Raw genomic sequence first — 24,534 nt, forward strand, 5'->3', positions numbered from 1 at the left:
TGCACTATCCGAATATACAGCTCCAGCAATATGCAAAAACATATGCACACATTTTTTATGGAAGCATTTTCTGTAGTAGCTGCAACACAATGAAAACAACTCAAATCTATTCTGACAAAATCACACAATGGAATACTATGAATTTTCAAAAAGAATGATAAAACTAATATGAAGTGATTTTAGGTATATTGTTACTTGAAAAAAAAAGGCACTCAAATATATATTTGGTATTCTATTAGTAACAAATAAAGGGATTTACTACTAATAGTAAAGAATGGCATATAATAATACATATATAGAATATGTATACAAATAATCTGTATATTTATATTATATATATTTGTACATATAGAGATACATACAGTTTTGCCAAAAAAGTGAAAAAAACAAAAGAGTTATAAACAAGAAAGTAATGAAATTGGTTATTACTTGTAATGGTGGCTAGTCAGTAGAAATATGACACAGAAGCAAAAGGGAAAATGAGAATTCTCTGGGTACTCACTTTCATATAGTTTTGAATATTAACCAATATGAATGTTTTAAGTGTTCAAAAGTAACCTCAAGAAATATGGAAAAAAAACACACAGAAATGTGCCTGTTTGTATATCAAATGGATATACTGTTACTACAGAGAAGGAAAAACTCGAAATAATTTTTAAACACAACTTCTAAACATAGATGGCCTCACTGGAAAGATGATAAGATTTGATAACTATAAATGCATTTTGAACTTTAAAGTGTAGGTTTGCTGTTAATATTAGGATGTAGCAACTTTGAAATTATTTTGTGTGCATTTAAATTTGAGAAAATGAGCAAATATATTGATGTTACCTGGAATCAGGTTTTCACTGTGGGAGAAACAAAATACACAAATGAAACAGAGGAGAGGAAGAACTAGGGTGCCAGAATGGAATTAGAGGGATCAATTGCTCGTGAACTCACACACACACACACACTCTGCATAGCTCTGTCAACTGCAAGGGACTAGAAACGATGGTACCAAATAGGAATGAGCACAGCTGTCCCCTCTTCTTGTCTTCTCCTTACCTTTCATCACCAACATTAATAAAGGCTCCTTGGAGAAGCTGAAGGTTCCAACCCTAGGGTAAGAAAAACACAAGGTGAGGCTGGAATATCTTTTGCCAACAAGTTAAGTGCTCAGAATCTCATGTCTTCCTCTCAAAACCCCATAACTCAGATCTTATCATGAGGAAAACATCAACAAACCCAGGCATTTTACAGAACTTTTTACCAATTCTCCTCAAACCTCTCAGGGTCATCAAAAACGAAAGTCTGAGAAACCGTTACATCCAGAAGAGCTTTAGAAAACATGACAACTAAATGTAAAGCAGTATCACATGGGATATTAGAACATAAAAAAGGGTATTAGGTAAAAACTAAGAATATTTAAACCAAATATGATCTTCAGTTAAAAATAATGCATCAGTATGGTTAACAGTTGAGACAAATCTATCATACTAATATAAGATGTTAAATGTAGGGGAGACTGCGTGGTACCTGAGAACCCTCTGTACCAACGTACAACTTTTCTGTAAATTAAAAACTATTCTAAAATAAAGAGTTTACTAAGAAAAAAAAAAGCTCATAGCTCATATTCAAATAAAAGGGTGGTAGTGGTGAGGAATATTTTTTTCTAATACAGAAAACATAGATGTAAAAACAAAGATGAATAAAAGAGCAGTACCAATATATTGCATTGCACAAATTGCTTACTTCAGTAAGAGCCTATCTAAAAAGTTTACTGCCTAAGAGTTTAAACTTTACTAATATAGACAAAAAAATAGCATTATCAGAAGAAAATATTTTAACTGGTATATTCTACATATATAGAAGTACTGGATTTTACAAATTAATGCTTTCTGAAATTAATTTTATTGTGTCTAGTAATAATTGCTATGTTATCTGTATCAAACCCTATCCTATTTTAGTTTTCATTTTTAAGCCAAAATTTCTTAGACTGGTATTGCAAACATGTAATCCATGGATATAAAAACATTACATTTGAATATATTTATTATACTTATATTTCTTTCTCACTAGGTTAACTAATTCCTGAATAAATTATTAAATTATTCACTTAAAAATTGTATTAGGTTTGGATCTATTACTTATTCTAATCACACATCACATTTAAAACCAATGATAATATACTATGGTTTACCAACTTTAAAACAGAATAATCTTAATGTCAATGTACATTTGTAGATAACATTTTATAGTCAAAATTAGTTATTATTCATATTAAAATAGGAATGCTTAACAGTCGTTTTTAAAATATGCAGTATTATTTCAAAATATGGAATGATGTTTCTTTTCAAATGTAGAACTGCAACTTACATATTAGGAAGAAATTGACTTCTTATGATTTTAAAAAATTAGTATATGGACACCTCTATAAATGTTTGATAGAACACAAATTGCTCAAATGAAATAAAGTGAAAAATAAAACCACATGGAACATGATAAAAGACACAGGAGCCATTTTAAAGTGGCTTCCGTTGGCTATTTGGAACAAGTCGAACATCAAAATAAACAACAGGAATAGATTACAGATCATGTTGAATAAAAAGAGAATCCATGAGTCCATGTTACTCACTACTTGTAATACTAGTACTAGTGGTAATACTACTCCTACTGCTAGTGCTACTTCATAAAGACAGAAATGTAGAAAATCAAAAAATAATTACTTTTAAAACGACATAGCAAACAAAGTAATACCTGATTCATGCAAAATTAATCAAAGTATGCCTAAGCCATTTTGTGAAAATTTGGGAATAGGATGTTTACTCAGTCTCAAGAGCCCTGATAAATTATTTTGTTGTTCGTTTTACATACAAAGTAAAGTTTTTCCTTCATATCACTTAACTAAGTTATTGAACTCATCAGCAGTAAAGGAACAAACTAATATCACATGTCACATGAAATAATGCTGTAAAAAGGACAACATATCAGCTATGCAATATTTGTCTTTAACTTGCGTTTATTCATGAAAAAAATAATCAGACAAAATGAAACTAAAGAGCATCTACAAAACAGCTGCCTTAGGTGACAGAATGTCAATCTCATGAAAGACAAAAATCAAAACACAACTAATGTGATGGGGATATGTGTGCTCATTATATCATTCTTGTGACTTTTCTGTGGAGCAAAATTTTTCAGAAGAAAATGTTGGGAAATATAGATGTTTCTAAAAATTCTCATTTCTTTAGTGTCCCTAAGAGCCAGTCATTTAATTTTTTCTTAGATAATTTTTTGAATTTGTAATTTGATGAATAAACTTTCATTTTGTGAAGAAAAAATTTGGCTACAAATATACTTTAGTGAGATAGTTAAGTCTCTGTACAGATTTCAGTGCTTTGTTTTAATTTTTAGGTTGGTTTTCATGAATTCATATGCTTGTTAAAAATAGTTTTACTCCCTAGTATTCATTAGTCTTCTTTCCATATATTTTACGTTTAGATTGTTATCGTGGGAATGGCAAAAATTATATGGGCAATTTATCCAAAACACGATCTGGACTAACATGTTCGATGTGGGACAAGAACATGGAAGATTTACACCGGTGTGTAAATTTCTTTCTTTCAATATATAGTTTGTAGTGATAACAGCAGTTTACTAAGGTACATTGCTATTTCTATTCTCTTATATATCACAGTGAGCTAATAAAAACATTAGACTGATTGTTCTGTGCAACTTAGTTTAGTATCTTCTCTCTGTGTAGCAAAAACTGTTAAATAAATGATTTAATCCAGCACATATTTATTGAGCATTTACTGTGTGTTCTGCTCTGTAATAGGTGCCATGGGGAACATTAATATGAAGTGGACATACATTTTGGCTCCACCTTAAAGAACAATATGGTCAGATTGAGAATATAATTATATAACAACTTGATTAGATAGCGTATAATTAAGTGTCAAGTCTAGCAATTTAAATACTACATTATATTATTATGTTCTCATAATTAATTATTAATATTAGTTCATAAAAAACTAAGTGACCATCTTCATGTACATGCATACCTTAAATACCCACTTAACCACTAAAAACTTACCGAGACAGGTTTCCTTCTATAGCTTTACTTTGACACACACATCTTTTCTGTAATTAAAGGAATAAATTTGCAGTTGAGAAACATCTATATATTTCAGAGAATTAGAGATTTTGACATTGGACATATTCACAACAAAAGCAGTTATCTTCCACTGGACCCCAGTGATAGTGCTAGTGTGTGTGAAATTACAAAAGAAGTATGAGACATAGTTGTGACATAGAACTAATTTTTGGTAAATATCCCAGAATATATGCACTAGGATAACAGGAAAAAGGCAGTGTAACCTAATCAAGCACCTACAACATGGTTGCTTTATATGAGTTATTTTATTTGACCATCATAATCCTACGTGGAAGATATTTCTATATGCGTAAATAAGAATTTAAGGATCTGAGAGGTTGCGTTATTTTGCCCCCAGTTCCACTTTGAAGCTTCTATTATCTTTAAGAATTTACTCACTAGTGGATGATATTGGTTCAATTAATTTACTTCACAAACACTGATAGGTCTAAAGCAGTTCTAACATAAATATACAGTTCACATATGTAAGCCACACGTGTATTTTTAAGTTTTCTAGTAGCCATATTTAAAGAAGTAAAAATAAACAAAATTATTTTTAATAATGTTTTACTTAATCTAATATTTTTAAAGCTTTTTCATTTCAATATGTATTCAATATAAAAGTTATTAATGAGATCTTTTATATATTTTATATTAAAGCTTCAAAATCTGGTGTATGCTTATATTTATAGCACCTTTCATTTAGACTAGCCACATAACCAATTTCTCAGCAGCCACATGTGGTTAGTAGCTACTGTACTGGACGCTGTAGCTCTAGGACCTCAAGGATAAGCGGAATTCTGCTGTCATGGATCTCGCTCCCTAGTATGGAATATCAGAAAGCAGCAAATGCCAATGACATATTATAAAAAACATGAGAAAAGCATATTTTACATTATGGGAATGCAAAAAAAGTGCTAACCAGCCTTAGATGGTCAGGAAGCCTTCCTAGAGGAGGGGACATTATCTGGGACATCCATGGTAAGTAGGAGTTGGTCAAAGGAAGTGTAGGAAGAAATGTACATCAGGAAGAAGAAGTAGTTTGTCCAGAAGCCCCAAAACTGAAGTGTTTAAAAATCAGAAATAACTTTGATAAGGATGAAAGAGTACAATTTGGTCAATGTCCACGGAGAAGAAACGCTCCAGTGGCAAGACCATATAGCACCCTGTAAGCTGTGTTAAGATGTTTGTATTTTATCCTAAGCATTAAAGGGATTCATTTTAGAATTTTAAGCAAGAATTGACACGATTAAAATTAAATGCTGATTTCAACACTGCTATTTTAAAATGCATTTTAAAATATGACAGAGTGGATCTAGTTTTCACAGACTTGTGAGAGACAATTGTACCATATCTGCCTTCAATTATTTCACATGGGAAGCCTGACATTTCTTGGTGGAAGTATTTACAGCACAGAAATCAGCAAGGACAACAAATAAAGACACTCTCCTGTGCCGGCCAAAGACACATCACAGTGCCTTGCTTAAACATTTACTAGCATGTGACTGGAAATGTGTGACATATTTGGGATTGCAATTACTATTACTCTTAATTCATTGAGTTTAGGTTGGACTTCGGAAAGTAGTAAAAGTCACTTAGAAATAATATAGAAGATACTGATGAATGATTAATTTTCATGGTGCCATTGGTTTAAGAACACCCTATGACTAAGAAGGTAGTACATGTGGTGGTTTTGAATACTGATTCTGGAAAGAGCTATGTGTTCAAACTCCTGCTCTGCTACTTACAAACCATGTGATCTTGGAGAAATTAATTTTCCTCTGTGAATTTCAATTTCCTTAAATATAAAATTGCATAATCTTAGAGCCTCTGTCATTAGGTTGGTCTAAGATCACATATGTAAGTCACATATAATAGAATCTGACACATAGTAACTATATGTTTGCTGTTGTTACTGGTCCAAAAAAACCTAAGTTTGGAAAGATAGTCCAAGTTTCTATGTCCAAGCTTTTCCCAATCAAAAAAAATTACACATTAATTACATTCAAGCATGATGGTAATTAATAACACAAAACAAATTCAATTAGATGTACGGTTTTCATGACATGATCAGGATAGCCATGTGGAATTTGACTTCATTAGTGTTGCTAAGGTAAACATAAATGTTGGTTATATGGGTGGGCATGGTCTTATAAAATAACATGTGGTACTCTTGCCTTTCTTTTATAAGTTATATCTTAGTTAAGATATGAAATTAGAAAGACTTAAGTGTTAGTCAGTTTTATGTCAAAATAATATTTTATAACTACCTGACCAGTGAAATTTTACAGTTTAATTCTTTTTTAGCACATTATTATTAATTTTTTCAGTATATCATCCTGTACTTTGTTACAGTGATGTTGCTGGTGTTATGCCTTCATATGTTTCCAAAACATGAAAAACATTCTTTTGCAATAGTGTATATTTTCTTTGTATTTTCTACTTTAGATCTTTTTGTCATTTGCTCTTTTTTGGGTAATGTTTGTCCATTTCTATGCACAGGGATATTGTACTTCACCACTGTAATTATTAAATAGAAGCAAAGTCACAAAATTTCCTAATATTTTATTTATGCTGATTATTCAGCATTATTCCTGAATTGAAGAGCATGCTTTCAAACTGAAAGAACAACAAAATAAATTTCAAACAAAATAACCAAAATTCACAGCAAGTAGCTTGTGCTGTATTTATAAGGAAATTATGTGCTAGGATTATATCTTCCTGTTGACATTTTGTTTCTCTTGGACAAGATGAGCATCTTGTGATGTTCAGAGTTTGTTGTTTATGCAGGCATATCTTCTGGGAACCAGATGCTAGTAAGCTGAATAAGAATTACTGCCGGAATCCTGATGATGATGCCCATGGTCCCTGGTGTTACACAGGGAATCCTCTCATTCCTTGGGATTACTGCCCTATTTCTCGTTGTAAGTATATTTATTGATTTTTTTCATGTGAAATATTTTAAATATATTGCTTCCCCTTCAAAATGATACCTTAATCAGAGGTGGAAAGAATATAGGAGAGCTGGAGTTGATCCCCAGATGAGGATGTTCTCCAGACAGCAACACACACATACACAACTTCATATCTCCTCTAGACAAGGAGATACTCTGCTAATCTTTTTTTTTTTCTGCTAACCTTTTAAAAAAGATTCCTCAGAAGATTCCTATTTGGAATCCAGAAGCACTAAATAGCTGTAGTTCTAACTGGGCTAGAAAGACCTTTCCACCTCCACTGTCAATAAATGCTGATTGTTCAGCCTCTGAACGTAGCAGGCCTCTTAGCCAAGTCCCCAGCCCGTGAACAGTCCCATAAACAGAGCTGAGACAGCGGTGCTACCATTTTCTTCTGAGTTCTTTAGGCCAAGAATAAGAAGCCTAGAACGTTCCATCCACTTCTCTGAGCCCAAGATGATTTTGTTAGAAAAGTATTACCACATAAAATAAAAGATACATGTGAAATATATCTGTCTGATATACTTCATATGAAAGAGCGCCTATATAGCAATTAGAAAAAGATGAGATAACTCAGGAGAAATGAAGAAAGTGAATTGGCAAGAATAAAAATAATGAACAAATGAAAACACATTAAAATGTAATAGAAAACATAATAATGATATTGTGAAATTATAAAAGCATAAGAAATCATTTCCACTGAAAAGTTGGCAAATAAGAAAGTGATTGTTAATGCCCAATGTTAGTGAGGGCCTGAGTAATCAGCCTCTCTCAACACTGTGCTGCTGTGTGTATTAGAAAGCCTGTCTGGAAATCACTTTGGGGAAATGTACCAGGATTTTCAGCCTTTGCACTATGACACTTTGAGCTAGATAACTCTGTTATGGGGGGTTGCTCTGTGCATTAGATGACATTTGGTAGTGTCTTTGGTCTCTACTCACTACATGGCAATAGTACCACCTCCCCCTCCAGTCATGACAATCAAAAATATCTCCAGACATTGCCAAATATCCTTGGGGAGGGCAAAATCACCCTCACTGAGCACCGCTAATTTAAAGTAATGTATATTGACATAGAAATATATCCTCAGTATGTTATTGAGTGAAAAAGATAAAAGTTCTGTTAGTAGCAAGACACTATTTTACTATACTACATATTTCATAGCTCTGTTTATAGCAAATATCTTTAAACTCTGTGTTAACCTGCCTTCTTGTCTAAAAAGGACATACTTTTATAAGTTCCATAAGAGTCCTGTTTTAAGAATGCTTTTCTTATGAGACAAGACAGTAGCAAGTACCTTGAAAATAGTGGCAAAAATACCCATTTTAAAGAGATTAGATTGAAGAAATGATTTTGCTTTAAAGCATAAAACACAAACACATCTATATTTCCATAATTTATGTCAAATTAAAGAGACAATTTCACACCTTAAATGGAAACACTATTACATTTCATGACATTTTAGCACAAAAAGGCAAACTTTTAAAATATGATGTCAATCAATTATATCTATAATTAAAACTTGGAACCTCCTAATCCATTTTTAATAAGGATTTTATATAATAGTCAATAAACATATGTTCGCAGATAAGTAGTATTTCATATGATTATAATTTCATTTCATCAGCTTTAGTCATAGCCTTTCAAATTAATTAGTGTTTTCCTAATGTTCTTCTACTTATCCTAGATTAGGGTTTGCTAAGGTCCTGAAAATCTTTTCTATAGCAGACGTCTTACAAGTTTCAACACTAAAATAAACAAGCAAACAAGCCAACCCATCTGGTGCACACAAGATGTTTTTAAATGATGAAAGGATTATTTTTTCTAAATATTAGTTTTATTTCATGGTACCTTTTTGTGGAGTTTCTATGATTAAGGATAATGGAGGTAAACAGACTCTCCAATGACCTAGGAAGAAGGGGAAAAAAAAAATCAATGATCTGGCTTCTAAAATGGGTTCTACTGCTTTCCCTATGGAATTCCACATTTGTAAAAATCACAGTAGCTTAATTTTAAGTACATAGATAAAGTTAAGTGTGAAATGTTCCCATAGAGCCTCAGGGAACTGTGACTTTAGATTTTATAAACCTAAATGACACAAGACTAATAATTTAAAAGTTTTAAAAACATATTTTCAACATTTTAAAACTAAAAGTAATGTATTATTGAAAGACTTAAGGGTGTTGCTAGTATTTGATTAAATGCTATTGCAGATCAGTCATTTTTATTTCAATGTATTCTGAACATTAATTAATTTCAATAAATATTTTTACACTGTCATTTTTCTAACTAATATTTGTAGCCAGAATTTATTTACATTTTCTCACTGGTGAAAGACTAATAAAATTTATCTTTAGAAGATTTGAGTTCTTATTTATTTAACTACAAAGACTATATAAATCATTTTCACACTGCATATTTATAGTATAAAACATGCAAAGGTTTGCTTTTTAAAAAATGCTTATGAAATAATATTTAACATATGTTTTTAAGATTATCAAAATGCAGATATAGAACTGTAGAAATGCCTGTGTTTGTTTGTATATATATACACACTTAGAATTTTAAACATTAGCCACACAGAATGTAGTGGTTTAGAGCTTTAATACTGACTTCCTGGATAAAAATTTTAGTTCTACCACTATAAGTGCCTTGGGTAAATTACTTCCATCTCAGTTTATATTTATTTATTCATTTATTAAAAATTTGAAATTGACCTGCTATTGTGTGCAAAGCCCTTCGTAACGCACTAGGTATACAAAATATAAAAAATGTTTCCTACACTCAAATAGTTTTCACTGTAGAAAGGCGATATTTACATAAATAAGTGCAAAGACAATCAATTAATATGTATCTATTAATATTAAAATACATAATGAGAAGGGAACACAGATATCTGCTGGAGAAATATGTGCTCTTCCTACAGTTTTGAACTTGACTTAAAACTTTAAGAGTATATTAAACATTTACATTTCCAATAAGAGCACATATTTGGTTCTGAGGCCATATAAACACACAGGCGCACACATGGGTGCACACACTTACTTACCTACTCTTCCATAGGGAAAACGTTTATCATTGGCCTTTTTTCCTTCTTCAACTTTAAGCTGAATAAATATAAAATAAGATTTGTATATCATATATATTTGCTTAGATTTGAATATTATGGTAGAGACAGTGGGGGAAAAGTAAGAGGAGAAGTAAGAATAGTATTTGATGGTAAAATGGAAAAGGCCTAGAAAGCAGTTTCTCAAAGTTTTGCTCCAAATGTGCAACAGAAGAAAACAGAATGCCTTTTAAAAATTCATAATCTACCCAACAATCCAGAATCTCTAGAATTCTGATTTTATATTATAAGCTTATTTATAATAAGCTGTATTCCAGCTTATTCTAAAGTATGAAAGATATTGGCTGAGAGGAAATAATTACTTATTAAATAGAAATGTATATAACTATTATGAAAGCCCCCAAATTATAATATCTATAAATTTTTTTAAATTTAAAAATTTTTTGTAAGGCACAATAATGCACTAAATACTTTGCTGATCTATTAAATTGATGCTTAGAAATAGGAAACTTGATAAGCAATTGAGGATACAATGAATAGTTTAGACTTTCTCATCACAATGTAAGGAATAAATATCTATTTCTATTTTAGAATTTTAAGTAACTGACTTGAGTGGAGAAACCAATATCCTTGATGTTTTAATGACCATAGTTGGCCTCAATCCTAATTTTCACTATGAACTAAAACAATGACCTAAGACAAAACCATCCCCAAGGATAAACTATAGGAAAAGGGAAATGATGAAATTTGTATGTTCACCTTTACACTTACTCGTTTAAAATATCTAGATCTGGAACACAAACATATATAAAGATGTTTTAGCATCTATTAATTTTCTTGAGATTCCCCATAAATAGCAATTAAATTTGCATCTATTACAAAGGAATCCACATGCCATTACTGTTTTGTTGCTGGTTTATTTGACCTTAGGGCACCTCCAGGGATTTAAAAACCAGCTGAGTCTATACACTGCCTGGCTAAACTCTATGCCATCATTTCTGAACAGTCAGACATTAACTGCCAGGAAACGTCTTGTGCCTCATTCATTAGTACTTAAGTATTTTCAAATCCTAGCATCCTTCAACCCTTTTTCTTTGCAACAATTAAATCCCACCCAGTCGGGAGGTTAAGAAAAAGGAATAAGTACGAAGTTTTAGTTACAATTTATTTGCAGTTTCCAGTGTTCTTTTTTTCATACTTTCCTTCTATTTAGAAAAATCTATCTTTGAAATATTCTAACAAAACAATTATATTTTGTTATCCTATTATCCCTCTTTTTCCATGAGTGATGTTGATTTTTATCTTCTTGAATTTTTGAAGAGTTTTCTGAAGCATGTGAATTTCAATTATCCATAACCATATAAAAAAGTAATTTTCAGGAAAAAAAATGAATGGACCACATTACAGGTAAACAACCTATAGTCCATCTGTATGAATGGCCCAAGCAAACAATAACAAGCGTTAGTGTTATTAAGTGGAATGTTCTTTGTGTACAGTGTTGGGCATCTCGGGAGAATGAGGCAGCTCCTTGACATCAGCAGTATAATTCAAGCTGCCAACATGCATCCAGCCACATACCTAAGAGACTTCACAGTCACAAAACAGGGCTTCCCCACATTCCCCAGTACCCACCACTACTACTAGGCACATACTTACAAAATTGTCTAGTAAAAGTGATACATAATTACTCGAGTACTATTATATCTTATTTTTGAAAAAAATGTAAAGAATTTTAGTAAATTATCCAATTCATGGATATTTGAGTTTCAGTGGACAGTTTTGGTTCTATATAACAGAAATATGTATGTATAAATTATGTGTATATGTATATGTTTGCTTTTACAGGTGAAGGCGATACTACACCTACAATAGTCAATTTAGACCGTAAGTAATCTTTCAACATATATATTATATTTGAGTCTCTATGTGCCAGAAATAATATCATTATTTTCTTCATAGAAAAATACATTATATTAACTTCCATCATAAAAATAAAATAATCGATTTGATTTTATTTAAATGTTTTTCTGTGCACATGTGTAAAGGTGTCACAAAGGCAACTTTTTTCTGAATATCAAAATTCAATGGTCTATCACAAAATATGTTATATTTAACTTTGAAAAGAACATGTATATTGCTTTTAATTTGGGACGCAGAGTGTATCTTATGAACCTTCATCATCCTTTAAATTAAATCAGGATGCTAAAGTCAGGAAGAATGAAACCAGAAGGCTGGAAAGTTATGCAGTCTTTATCCTGCTCTATCTTTAAAGCTCTTCGCATGCTCTACTAGGCAAAAGATGACAGAATCTGAAAGGTTCAGTTAATCCTCAGTTTAAGAAAAGCTGTTGGGAGCTGCCTGTGTTTGATTTTCACATATTTCTTGGGCTGAAGGAAGTTACTCAAATGTTTTGATTTAAGATACCACCTGCTGTGTCCCAGGCTGAAGAAGCAAATGGAAATCTATTTTAGCTTGTGGATGGGAGTAGAAAGGATAAGGCAAGGAACACAAAGGAGGGTCAGGAAAAAGTTTACTCCAAAGAATGCTGTACTATGTCATTTGGATATAATGATTTGGACATAATTATGTCATTTGGATAAAATGTTCAATAAATATAACATTGGTAACATGTTTCAAAATGGCTCTGCATTCTTACTGTACAAATTCAAAAGTAATAAACCAAATACAGTTTTTTTTAACTCAAGCTATTGATTTCCATTGACATTTAGAAATAACCACTATAAATAACACCGTTCCATTTTATGTTAAGGCTAGTAAGGGAAGTACAATTAATGTTAGACCTGAAGAACTTGTACCTAGTGAGCAAAGCCACTGTCACTATCATGGCAGTGCTGTCCACCCTGAGTTGACTATTTCTTCTGTGTTACTCATCTACTTAGAGGAGGAAAGCAAACATTTTGGGCCTGCTTTGGCACTGTGGTTGTATTACCTACCTTTTTTGTCCAAAATGTTCTTCTAACACAATTACAGTAGTTACATTTGTCTAGTTACCACTGCACTTAAGAGCTGAGAGGCACTGACTATTTCAAAATGACTTGTCAAAATGTTATGTTTGGTCCTCTTTTTAGATCCTGTAATATCTTGCGCCAAAACAAAACAATTGCGAGTTGTAAATGGAATTCCAACACGAACAAATGTAGGATGGATGGTTAGTTTGAAATACAGGTAATTATTAATAGACACAAGTCATACATATTTGGATTATTTGCAAAAGTCGTATTTCCAGGAGTATGGCCATATGTGGTCTTGCAGGTTGTGCCCGCCGCAAGGCACCCATATGAGGGGGGCACAAGAAGGCACTGACCACATTTCGTTTGCCAAACCGCCCTGTATTTTGCCATCTGTGCCTCTAGAGATAGTGCGTTTCAAAATACTTACAAAGGTCCCATGTATTGGTATTTTCTCTGATTACAAGTGACACTTTGGTTCTGATTAAGGAAAAGACAACTACACAGAGAACCTACTTATACCCTGATATCACCATAGCAGTTATCATAGCTATGTTATTAATTTTCCAATCTAGGATATTATGAGTTTGTTTTCTGTTTATGCATAATCATATCAAAACTTTTATATTTTAAAAAAATTTCTGACTTTTTTCAGTCTAATGAAAAATGGTAATACTCTAAAGTTCTAGAATATTTTATCATTAAGAAAAGGATTAACAAATTATATTCATAATTGAATAGTCTTGCAATTATATTTGGTGTGAATAAAAAATTCTTGACGTATTTCCCTGTGTTAAGAATCCATGACATGTTCTATGTAAAATCATTTTGCAAAATATACTCTTACACAAAAATTATCATTAGTAATTATGTTATAAGAATTAAATACTGAAAATAGGACTTAATTTAAAGCCTGATCTTATAACTTTCTATATACTACACATATCATACTGTATAGTAATTAGAATGTTAAAATAACTTTGTCTATGTCTCTCTCTGTTGGAACCATATCATGCAGCATACCCCAAATGGCACATGAATTCTAGACATATTTTCTCTTGTTTTCAACACACCCCATGTTTCTCCCTCCAAGCCTTTATGCTGTTGTTCCCATGGCATGTTTTAGCTTTCTTTCCCCATATTTTATGCCTGGAAAATCCTTCTCATTCATTACAGACCAACTCTAATATCTCCTGGTTTTGGAAACCCTCTGTTTCTTTACCTCTAGCCTCCCAGAGTAGAGGAAGAAAGTACATCTTTTACTACAATTAAATCATAGTGACAATAAAATAGAATAGAGACAACTTAAAACTGATGTGTTTTTATGATTGTCAATTTTTAGCAAGCATAGAGTTTATGTCCTTTGGTGTATATTTGACTTGATACCAGGTAGAAGACAGCCTAATGTACTCGTGTAGTATGTCTTTCTCTCAAAGAGTAATTCATCAAATTTTATAAATATTTATGTTGATAACTATAGTGTAGCTGTCCTAGGTGGGTAGTAATGAAACAGAACTATGAAACTCACCAGAATATTAAAACTGTGCAGTATGAATACTTAATGAAGGCTGTAAAATTTGGGGGAAGTGTTTCGTTTCCTTTATTATAGGAAATGCTCCAAGAATCCACATCTTTGAATTAATTAGAGGTTCTTTGCAAATCTGATAACTCCAGAAAAAAAAAGCAAATACTTTTGAACTGATTCTTACCAATAGGAGAATGTACAAGGATTCTCCTTTGCAAGTGTCCATCCTTGGAGAAGCAGGTGAAACTGTTTTTCATCAGATCAGAGTACTATAAACTTCTTTAAAAAGTATTTTTTGTTTTAACTCCAACTTCTTAGTAACAACAGCTGTTTAGTTATTCTTCCAAAACACATACTGAAAGGAACAGAAATTAAAACTCAATATATACTCATCCTCCTGTGTGGTATAGGCCATAAATAACCATAGTCTTAGTCTGGGAATCTTTTTCTATTACCCTCTGAAGCATTGAACATCTGTATTCTTTGGAAATGTAAGCTGTGAAAAGTTTTACTTTTTCCCATGTCTCTGCCAAAAAATAATAGATTTATGATTTTGGATGTCATCAAATAAGTGTACTAGTATTTATAATTCTCTACGAATATTTTATAATTTCCTAGATGATATGTCTTGCAAAATTGTTTTAATTTTATAAATAAAATATTATATTGTTAGTCTTAAGCTGAACAAACAACTTTACTCAAACTCAGTTATACTCTAAGTTAACAGATCAGGAATAAATAATGGTAATAAAAGGAGAAAATAGTGCATAAATATTACATATGGTTACCACTAGATGGTTTTCCGAGTTTAAATAAAAACTCAAATTTGCATTTTTCATAATCAAACACTGAATTTAAAATAGGTCTGCATTGTTTCTGTTGTAGTTTGGTGTTTTTTGTTAATTCTACTTATCCTATATTAGTAGCCCACACTTTTTCTCAGAAGGATAGACACATACTTATGAACATGTGTGTTGCGAATGAATTTTGGTATGTAGTGACAAGGTTCCTTACACAAAAATAAAGTTGATTTCATAAAATTGTAACCGCTTTACGAAAAAAATACAAGATTTAAAGCTACAAGCACCAAATATCATCCTTCTGATAAAAAGATTACTCATTTTATTCTGGTTGGGTTAATTTTCACATTTCCCTCTCAAATGGGTTTATTTTTAACAGATGAAGCCATAGGTTTTGCATTAATTGGCAGGCACGCTTTCTGCACAGATGTTACTTGTTTCTCTTTCCTCTTTCTCATAGAAATAAACATATCTGCGGAGGATCATTGATAAAGGAAAGTTGGATTCTTACTGCAAGACAGTGTTTCCCTTCCCGGTAAAGTGTTTCTGAAACTACTATTTGTTTTGAGCATTTAAAATATGTATGGCTTCCACTTCACTTTTAGGCTTAGAATGTGCATTCTTTCAACCGAGATTTACCAGCACGGTGTGAACAAATTTACTTTTTAGATTTAGCTTACAAAGTTTACTTTGCTTTAATTGATAATTATGGGTGCTGCTCTGTTCACCGCTTTCCACAATTAGCACTACTCTCATTTGGGGGAAATTTTGCTAGAATTATGTTAATTTTTACCCCAACATCCTTTTTTGCACTCTACATTTCTAGAGAGAACTTCTTTTTTTCTGAATTATCAACAAACTTCTCTCAATTCTCATTACTTTCTTATGTGGAGCCAGCCTCAGAATCATACTGGGAATAATTTTCAATGAAGATTAGCCTAAGGAAGAGATAAAGAGGTATCATCTGTAAGCTTACTTCTTGATTCTCATCAAGGTCACATTGATTTTATTAGGATACATCTTCAGCCTCTATTAACAAACCAAACATATACACAGCTGAGATAAAAAGGCAATTTTGCAGTAAAGTTATAATTCATATAGTGTGCTTCCCCAGAGAACTTTTCACAAATGACCTACACTCTAGCAAGCATAAGTAAAAGTGCTTTTTTAAAATAGCCATTTAGAATTTCAGCAATTTAAAGGCTCTTCCCGCTTATATGTGCTTGTAGTATTCAGTCTTCTATAACAGATGTGTTGCTCTTTATTATACTTTAAATCAAAATTTAAACTTAGGTTATTTATCTGCTCTTAAAAGCCAACATAACAATATATGTGAATAATATCACACAATTTAAAATTATAATGTACATTAAAATTTTTTACTTAGAAACAAAGACTTGAAAGACTATGAAGCTTGGCTTGGAATTCATGATGTACATGGAAGAGGAGATGAGAAACGCAAACAGGTTCTAAATGTTTCCCAGCTGGTATACGGGCCTGAAGGATCAGATCTGGTATTACTGAAGCTTGCTAGGTTAGTTCCTGTAGATGGTTTTGTATTTTTAGTCTAGACTGAGATTGTTGAAGCTTTTTGTTCAACTATGTGGCTATTCTTTCTCTGTCATTTAGATTTATTATAAAAGCATATGTCAAATGTCGTAGGTATGTGTGTGTGTGTATACAAAGACAGAGAGGAGCACATTCAAATTTTACAAAAACGAATAAATGAAATTAGACTAACACTATAATTCAGTCTGCTCTAAAACCAAAGCTTAGTGAGCAACTGTATAACTTTAACAGGTAAAATAACAATTAAAAGTAGTAGTGACCATTTATTCTTAATATTTGCAAATAAATGACTCATTTCCCTACTACCTACTCCAAATTTCCACATTATATACTACACATATTTTTCTTCTTAAAGAAACAAAATTGTTTATTCTCTCTAAATGAATCATATTAAACACTGACACATTTTAATATGTTAATTTTGTATTGAATCCAATCAAGGGTATTCACTATTATGTTTTCTCTTTTCAGGCCTGCTGTCCTGGATGATTTTGTTAGCACAATTGATTTACCTAATTATGGATGCACAATTCCTGAAAAAACTACCTGCAGTGTTTATGGCTGGGGCTACACTGGATGTAAGTTATTTTTTAAAAGATACGGCAATATCATATTTATTTTATAAAAACATTTTGTATGTTTCTTATTTTTCTTACTTTACCCTGTGTTCATTGACTGTACACATTTTAAATCATTCTAGTGATCAACTCTGATGGTCTATTACGAGTAGCACATCTCTATATTATGGGCAATGAGAAATGCAGCCAGTATCATCAAGGGAAGGTGATTCTGAATGAGTCTGAAATATGTGCTGGAGCTGAAAATATTGTATCAGGACCATGCGAGGTAAAAATGGAGACTTTTAAATAAGAAGTATTTGATGGATAGCATAGTTTCTTGTGTTTATTTTTTTTCCTATTTTTCTCAAATAAAAATCACTGTACACTAACCTGTTTGTTCTAAGAGACAGGAACTGGGAAAGATAACCCTTATTATCCTTGTACATTTAACTAAACAGTAAAGCAATCCATGTTTCATTAGCAGCAAACTATGATGATACTTATCTCTCAAAAAAAAAAAAAACGTAATACAGCCAAACTCTAAGGGAAAGCTGTTCAAATTAGAAGTAGTGAATATGCAGTTTGATACAATAACTTGCATTTTTCTACTGTTTTTCTAAATTTATCTGATCTTCCCAAATTCTCCCTAACTGAACTCTACTAATAATTTTATAAAGAGATACATGCTGGGTTTTTAACTTTTAAATGTGTTTTCGGTTAAGCCAGTGTGTGTGTGCGTGTGCGTGTGCGTGTGTGTGTGCGTGTTTAGACAAATTCTATTTTAAAAAACCAAAAGGTCAAAGTTTGTGACTTTAGGAGTTGGGATATTTTCATTTGTTGGGCAACTGTTCTTTTTACTTGGCAATGGTCCTATCCTTATTTCACAGAGACAAGCTGTTAAATTGTTATTTTGGATGTATTTTGAATGCAAGAAACAAGCTTTCTAAGCCTGGGAGCAGTGGAGTTATATAATACTATGTGTAGTAAAACACAGAATGAGCTCAATAATTGTGAGATGCCCTAACTATGGAGCATAAATTTATATTGAAATGCATGTAGTATGTATATATTGCTCTGAGATTTTTTTCCTGAAAAGAATATGTTTCTAAGCTAAAGATTTTTTTAAATTACTTTAAAATAATATGGCTAGAAACATTATGTGTTTATAATCTCTTTCAAATTTGATGTTTTTTCCAGGATATCAGTATTACTATGTCTGTTACAGCAAATGAAAATCTACTAGGAGAAAGAATTACTTATTACTTCACACCTACTTTGATTTTCTCCATTATAGACTGTTGATAGCTCTCTTCTTTCCACCTGTATTACAGAACTATATTTTGCAGTAGTTTAGTTTCATCTCATCATATCACTGTTGGGGGGAAATCAAGATAGTTCCAAACACTCTTCTTCATACAAAGATGCCAAAAGCTAGCCTTACAATCTTAGAAGGCTATATGACACATAAAAGTGATGCAGCACATTTGCAATGATTCTATATAACTGTATGTGTAAATTTATGTATATAAAAATGCACATACAAATAATTTTATCATTCTATTCATATTTCATCTATATCTGAGGATACAACAGGGTTACCAAATAAGAAATGCCATGAAATCACAGACTATGCTCCACAGTGGGGCATATTAACTACTAATACTAACATTTCTTCTTTACGTCTGGAAAGGCAACTTCCAAATACTAAATAGAATTATTTTATCACTACAAGTTTTTATTTAACTTGTTAAAATCATTCTAGGGGCAGGATTGAGGGAAGGAAAAAAATCTTTAGACTTAAGGGAAAATTTAATGTAGTTTAATCATTAAAATTGTATGATTACAGGTGGATATTTTGGATACTCATATTTTTCAACATTTTCCAAATTTTCTATATTGAACATATTTTGAACATCAGAAGAAAATCAAGATAAATATAAAATCTACCTCCTTAAATAGCTATCAGTGGTTATATGTTAATTAGTCTGCATTCAACAAAGCCAAAACCCACTTTAAAATATGAATGAATATTTTGAAAAAGACAAGTCATTCTTAAATGATTACTATACATTACAGAACACCTTGAACTTTTGTACTTATCTCAATCTTACTTGACTAGTCCAATAGAAAGACAACCAGTGGTCTAGTACATCGATTTTCTGCCTTCATATTTCAGTTGCAGTTACTCTCTTTCTCTGTATATATGTATATTTGAGATACCAATCTATATAGGAAATGTTAATGAATTGCTCTTTTTTATTTCTTAAATAATACTTTGTTGTTGTTGTAATTGTTGCATATCTTCTTCCTAGGGGGATTATGGTGGCCCACTTGTTTGTGAACAACATAAAATGAGAATGGTTCTTGGTGTCATTGTTCCTGGTCGTGGATGTGCCATTCCAAATCGTCCTGGTATTTTTGTCCGAGTGGCATATTATGCAAAATGGATACACAAAATTATATTAACATACAAAGTACCACAGTCATAGCTAATGTAACTGTCTGAAGCTTCCATCAATACAACTCTATTTTACGTGAAGATTTTGAAGTACATGGAATTAAAATGTAACTTAAAACAATCCTACAACAACTACTTGAGTGTCATGTTTGTTAAGATACTCAATATTTATGGGTGTATTTTTGTTTTGTTTGTCAGTGTTATTTTTGTAAATGTTGAAGTGAATTAAGGTACATGCAAGTGCAGTAACATATCTCCTGAAGATACTTGAATGGATTAAAAAATGCAAAGATACAATTGCTGAATGATAAAAGATTTAATGGAAAAGATCAATTAATCTCTCTCGGCTGCTTTCCAAGGTTAGTTTCTTAATAATGAATAAACCATATGTTAAAAATTATTTTAACCTCACAAAAACAATTTATATCTTGTGTCCTTAAATTGTAACTCAATATTAAGTTATATTATCATTCATATGCCATACATTATTTTTCATTCATTTCTCCTCATCATGTATCCTTTAATACTGGTACACATACTCTTTACACAAACATGTACCCATATGCGAATGCCTGGGTACATATGTACATGCACTAGAATTCAAATTGTGGATATCTAATGTAACCCCTAAATACAATGAAATTGTGTACTAATAGTTTTTCCTTAAGAAAAATATAAAAATTTCTAAAGACCAGTAGAAGTATTATGGAAAGGTACAAGATAGAAGTGACTAGATCATTGTCTGCACATAATCTGTACATGACTTCTACTGGTTGGCAAAATTAAATAACACCTAACCTAGGTGTTTACATATATTTATCATCCTAGATATTTTATGTAATTTCTAATTCTTAAAGGGAAGATACTATTATATCTATTAGTATTATTTCTTTCCTTCAAATTTATGGACACATTTATGCAAGATACTTTTAGATCTTTTTTCCTAAAGTATTTAAAAAATTCTTACATAACTGTCTAATTGAAGTTTAAAAGTGTTTTGGTCTTTAAAATGTATTACATAGGTTAACTCTAAAACTTGCTGCTGATTGGCCTCTCTCTCACTTTCTTTAAATTGAAATAAATACATAAAAGGAAGTTTTCCATATGTCTCCAAAATTTGTAAATAGCCTCTCATCAAATTATACATTAAAGCATATACTGAAAAAGGATACAAAAATACTTTTCTCAATCCAAAAGTCTTTCAGCCTGATAAAACTTTACTCAAGTAAAGGAAACAATGTAAAAGGAAAGGAAAAAAAGTAGCTTGTTTAAACTTTGTATTCAATTATTTTTTTAAGTACAGTTAAATCTGCTGAATGAGATATTTGACCAAGGTATCTTCATTTTATCTTACTTTATTTTACATAGATATATCTTAATGCCATGAGAAATATTCAAATTTTATATTCTGTATAATAAGCAAATTGTCATATTTATTACTGTATTAATCAAGATTAACTAAAGATCATGTATTTGTCAAGAAATTAGGTAACAAAGAGCAATGGGATAGCCTCTGAATTTTCACAAAATCTTCCTGTATGAAAGTTCTTTTAAAATACTTATTTGAATATTTTCAATCCAGTATTTCCATTTCTCTGACTTGTTTTGGTTGAGTGATCTCAATTTTAAGTCCAGGGATCCAAATGATGATCTAAAAGCTCCATAAGACCCTGTTCATTCTTGACTGAAAAAGTTTTAGGTTTACTCAAGAGCTTAGTCTACAGAGTACAGGGCAGCAAATCCAGAAATGCTTTTCCAAATTGGGCCATTTTACTTATTTATAATAAGGTATGTGCTGGTATTAAGAAACAGTGAAAGCAAAGAGAGATCCAACAAGATCAAAACACAAAAATTACAATTATAATCAAAACACAGAAATTTCAAAGACATATTGTCCAAATATTACAGTACTTTTCAGTTACTTCTTGCTAAACTGGCAAGAGTTTATTGTCACATATTAATATTTGTAAAACATTTATAAAATTGTAATTCTTTTGAATACTCATATTTTAAAAAATTTCTTTCATTTCTTCTTTCTAAATTTTGACTGAGAGATAAGAATTACGTAGATACAAAATGCAGCTAACTGTATAGACATTTTGAACTCAGTGTCTTCCATTTTATTAAAGGGTAAAGACAAGACCACCAATAAACTATCAGATGTGTATGAAAACTTCTTTGAGAGTTTCTTTTCCAATAGGAGATTGGTGGAATTGACAATAAAAGCAAGATGAACAAGACCCACATTATTTTAGGTGGTACACCAGGGAATAATCATGTTATCTTCTCTAGTGATATATACTGTTTCCTGGACATTCTTTTTTAATAAACTACAGAAACTAAAAAATCCAGTGTACCCCAAAATCCATTTCAAGTTATGGACAAAAGAATCTTTCAAATTAGATGTTTTCAATGTTATTTTGTTTTGGCTGTTTGAATAATGGTTTTTGCTGTTGTAATTGTGGACATTTTCTTATGTCTACCAGGAATAGTAATGTAAAGTTAAAATATCTGTCATAACGCCTCTGCTGTGCAGAAGGGATGATAATCCTTTTGTATACTTCTTTAATTTTATTGTAAAATGTATAATGACTTTGACCTATTTTCTGTGGGCAGGTCCTCAGTAAAATGGTTTATAATGAGTCAGTCTCTAGTATTAACAGGCTCTTGCTTGCTATCTGAGTGTTTCAAACTAAGGGGAATGTGAGACACTGGAAGGCAAGAAATATAACAATAATGACACGTGATAGCAAAATTGTATTTCACTTATTCCTGTGAATATTTCTTGTTGGTACCAATGGTACTGTACAAAGTGAATGTTATAGCCACAACATTCTCTTGGACAAAAAAAACACTGTCAAGAGGTGAGAAATTGCTGTTAGGCATTTTCTTGCTGTTTCTAAACATTTTTAAAAAGGAATACTGGTTTTGAAATATAAGGATCATGAGCAAAAGATATTTGGTAAGCTCTCAAACTAAAAATCTTTAAATTGACTTAACTGAAGTCCAAAAAAGAACTACTTTCAATCACTTATACCCCATATTTATAGACAAACTCATTTGAGAAATAAAGTTAATTTGAATAAGAAGACATAGTCTTTATGTGAATAAATTACTTCTCACAATAAAGCCCAGACAGAAGTTATCTTTCAATGTTCACTGAATTTTGAACTAAGAATTTACTAATAAACAATGTTAAAATTCTCGGGACCCTGTAAATCTTGACAGTGTAATTTTAAGTAAGTTCATTTCCATTTGCACAGAAAGTTTCTGTCTTTAGGAAACTGAAAATGGAATACTGTGGATGTTATGACTCTTTGTCTTGTGTGTATATAGGAAATTGATAAGCTGCCTATTGAGTGGTATAGCTGGATGCGTACCCAAAAAGGGAACACTGTGGTTATGACGTGTACATAAATTTTCTGTAGTTAATAAAGTTGTTATTTTTATAACCATGATTATATTCTTCTTCTTCTTCTTAATAATAATAAAATATTTCATCAAAATGCTCTCCTTCTCTTATTTTAATTATATACATGGTCATATCTGAAGTTGCTCTGGAACTTAGTATGATCTCATTGACAGAAATTACATACACTTTATTTCAAGAAATGTCATATACCCTGTCTATAGAACTAAGACAAAATATTATTATTTTATTCCAACTTCTATCTATGGTAATAACAGTGATCTTTGGTAAACTATTCATTGCTGTGCACTTCAATTTCTCTCACTGTACAACACAATTACTTAGTCATTCATATTGGCTAAAATTATGCTATGATATAATTTGCTAATATGTATATATAATACTGTCATGAATGATCACCTGAATACCTTTACCATATCACTATATGTTACAAAGGGAATTGTAAATGATTCAATTAATCAATTTGAACTTTATCTTCAAAATATGCATTATGTTCATAATAAATATGAATCAAATGGACTCACCGAATTCAAATTGGAAGTAAAATTGGTAAAACCGATTATCAACTGATCTAACCAAAAAGAGCCATTGACTACTTCAAGTTATACTGTACTGCCTTTGCCCCCAAAAGGTTGCTCTACTAATTCTTCTGGGATAGATACTTATGTTAAGTGATGATTACTGTACCTAACTCTAGAGCCCATTACAAAATATTCAATCTCCTTAATGATTATGATCCAAGTAAGATATGCACTTAATCACTTCTGGTGTCAGTAAGAATATTTCAAATATATATACTGTTGATTTTTTTCAAATTTTGATTTTTTGCCACTCTATTTAGAACTCCATCCCATTATAAACCTATATTGTGCTATTTTAAGTAGAATAACCCAGGAAATCTTCTTTAAGAGATGGTATTTGAACAGGGTCTTCAATGAAATGAGACAGCAAAATTTCTCTGGGAAGTAAAACTTGGACAATATTTTTGCTGGCTTCTTAATACAGTTTATATTTTATAAATTGTAATGTATTAATTAGTCACCATTTGTCAGTGCCCTGAATAGAAT

General features: G+C 31.4%; 1 protein-coding gene across 1 annotated transcript in view; it reads left to right on the top strand.

Annotated features, from left to right (window-relative positions):
- The window catches only part of HGF (hepatocyte growth factor), a 65,695-nt gene extending 45,523 nt beyond the window's left edge, over window positions 1–20,172 (top strand). Inside the window, exons 10-18 of the mRNA XM_072965435.1 lie at window positions 3,481–3,583; window positions 6,926–7,059; window positions 12,002–12,040; window positions 13,246–13,342; window positions 15,911–15,985; window positions 16,838–16,984; window positions 17,491–17,597; window positions 17,720–17,865; window positions 19,892–20,172. Coding sequence (XP_072821536.1) covers window positions 3,481–3,583; window positions 6,926–7,059; window positions 12,002–12,040; window positions 13,246–13,342; window positions 15,911–15,985; window positions 16,838–16,984; window positions 17,491–17,597; window positions 17,720–17,865; window positions 19,892–20,068 — 1,025 coding nt within the window. The 3' untranslated portion in view covers window positions 20,069–20,172. The remainder of the gene's footprint in view (window positions 1–3,480; window positions 3,584–6,925; window positions 7,060–12,001; window positions 12,041–13,245; window positions 13,343–15,910; window positions 15,986–16,837; window positions 16,985–17,490; window positions 17,598–17,719; window positions 17,866–19,891) is intronic.
- Window positions 20,173–24,534: the final 4,362 nt, after the last annotated feature.

This window comes from Vicugna pacos, chromosome 7 (assembly GCF_048564905.1).
Source record: "Vicugna pacos chromosome 7, VicPac4, whole genome shotgun sequence".
Classification (NCBI taxonomy): domain Eukaryota; kingdom Metazoa; phylum Chordata; class Mammalia; order Artiodactyla; family Camelidae; genus Vicugna; species Vicugna pacos.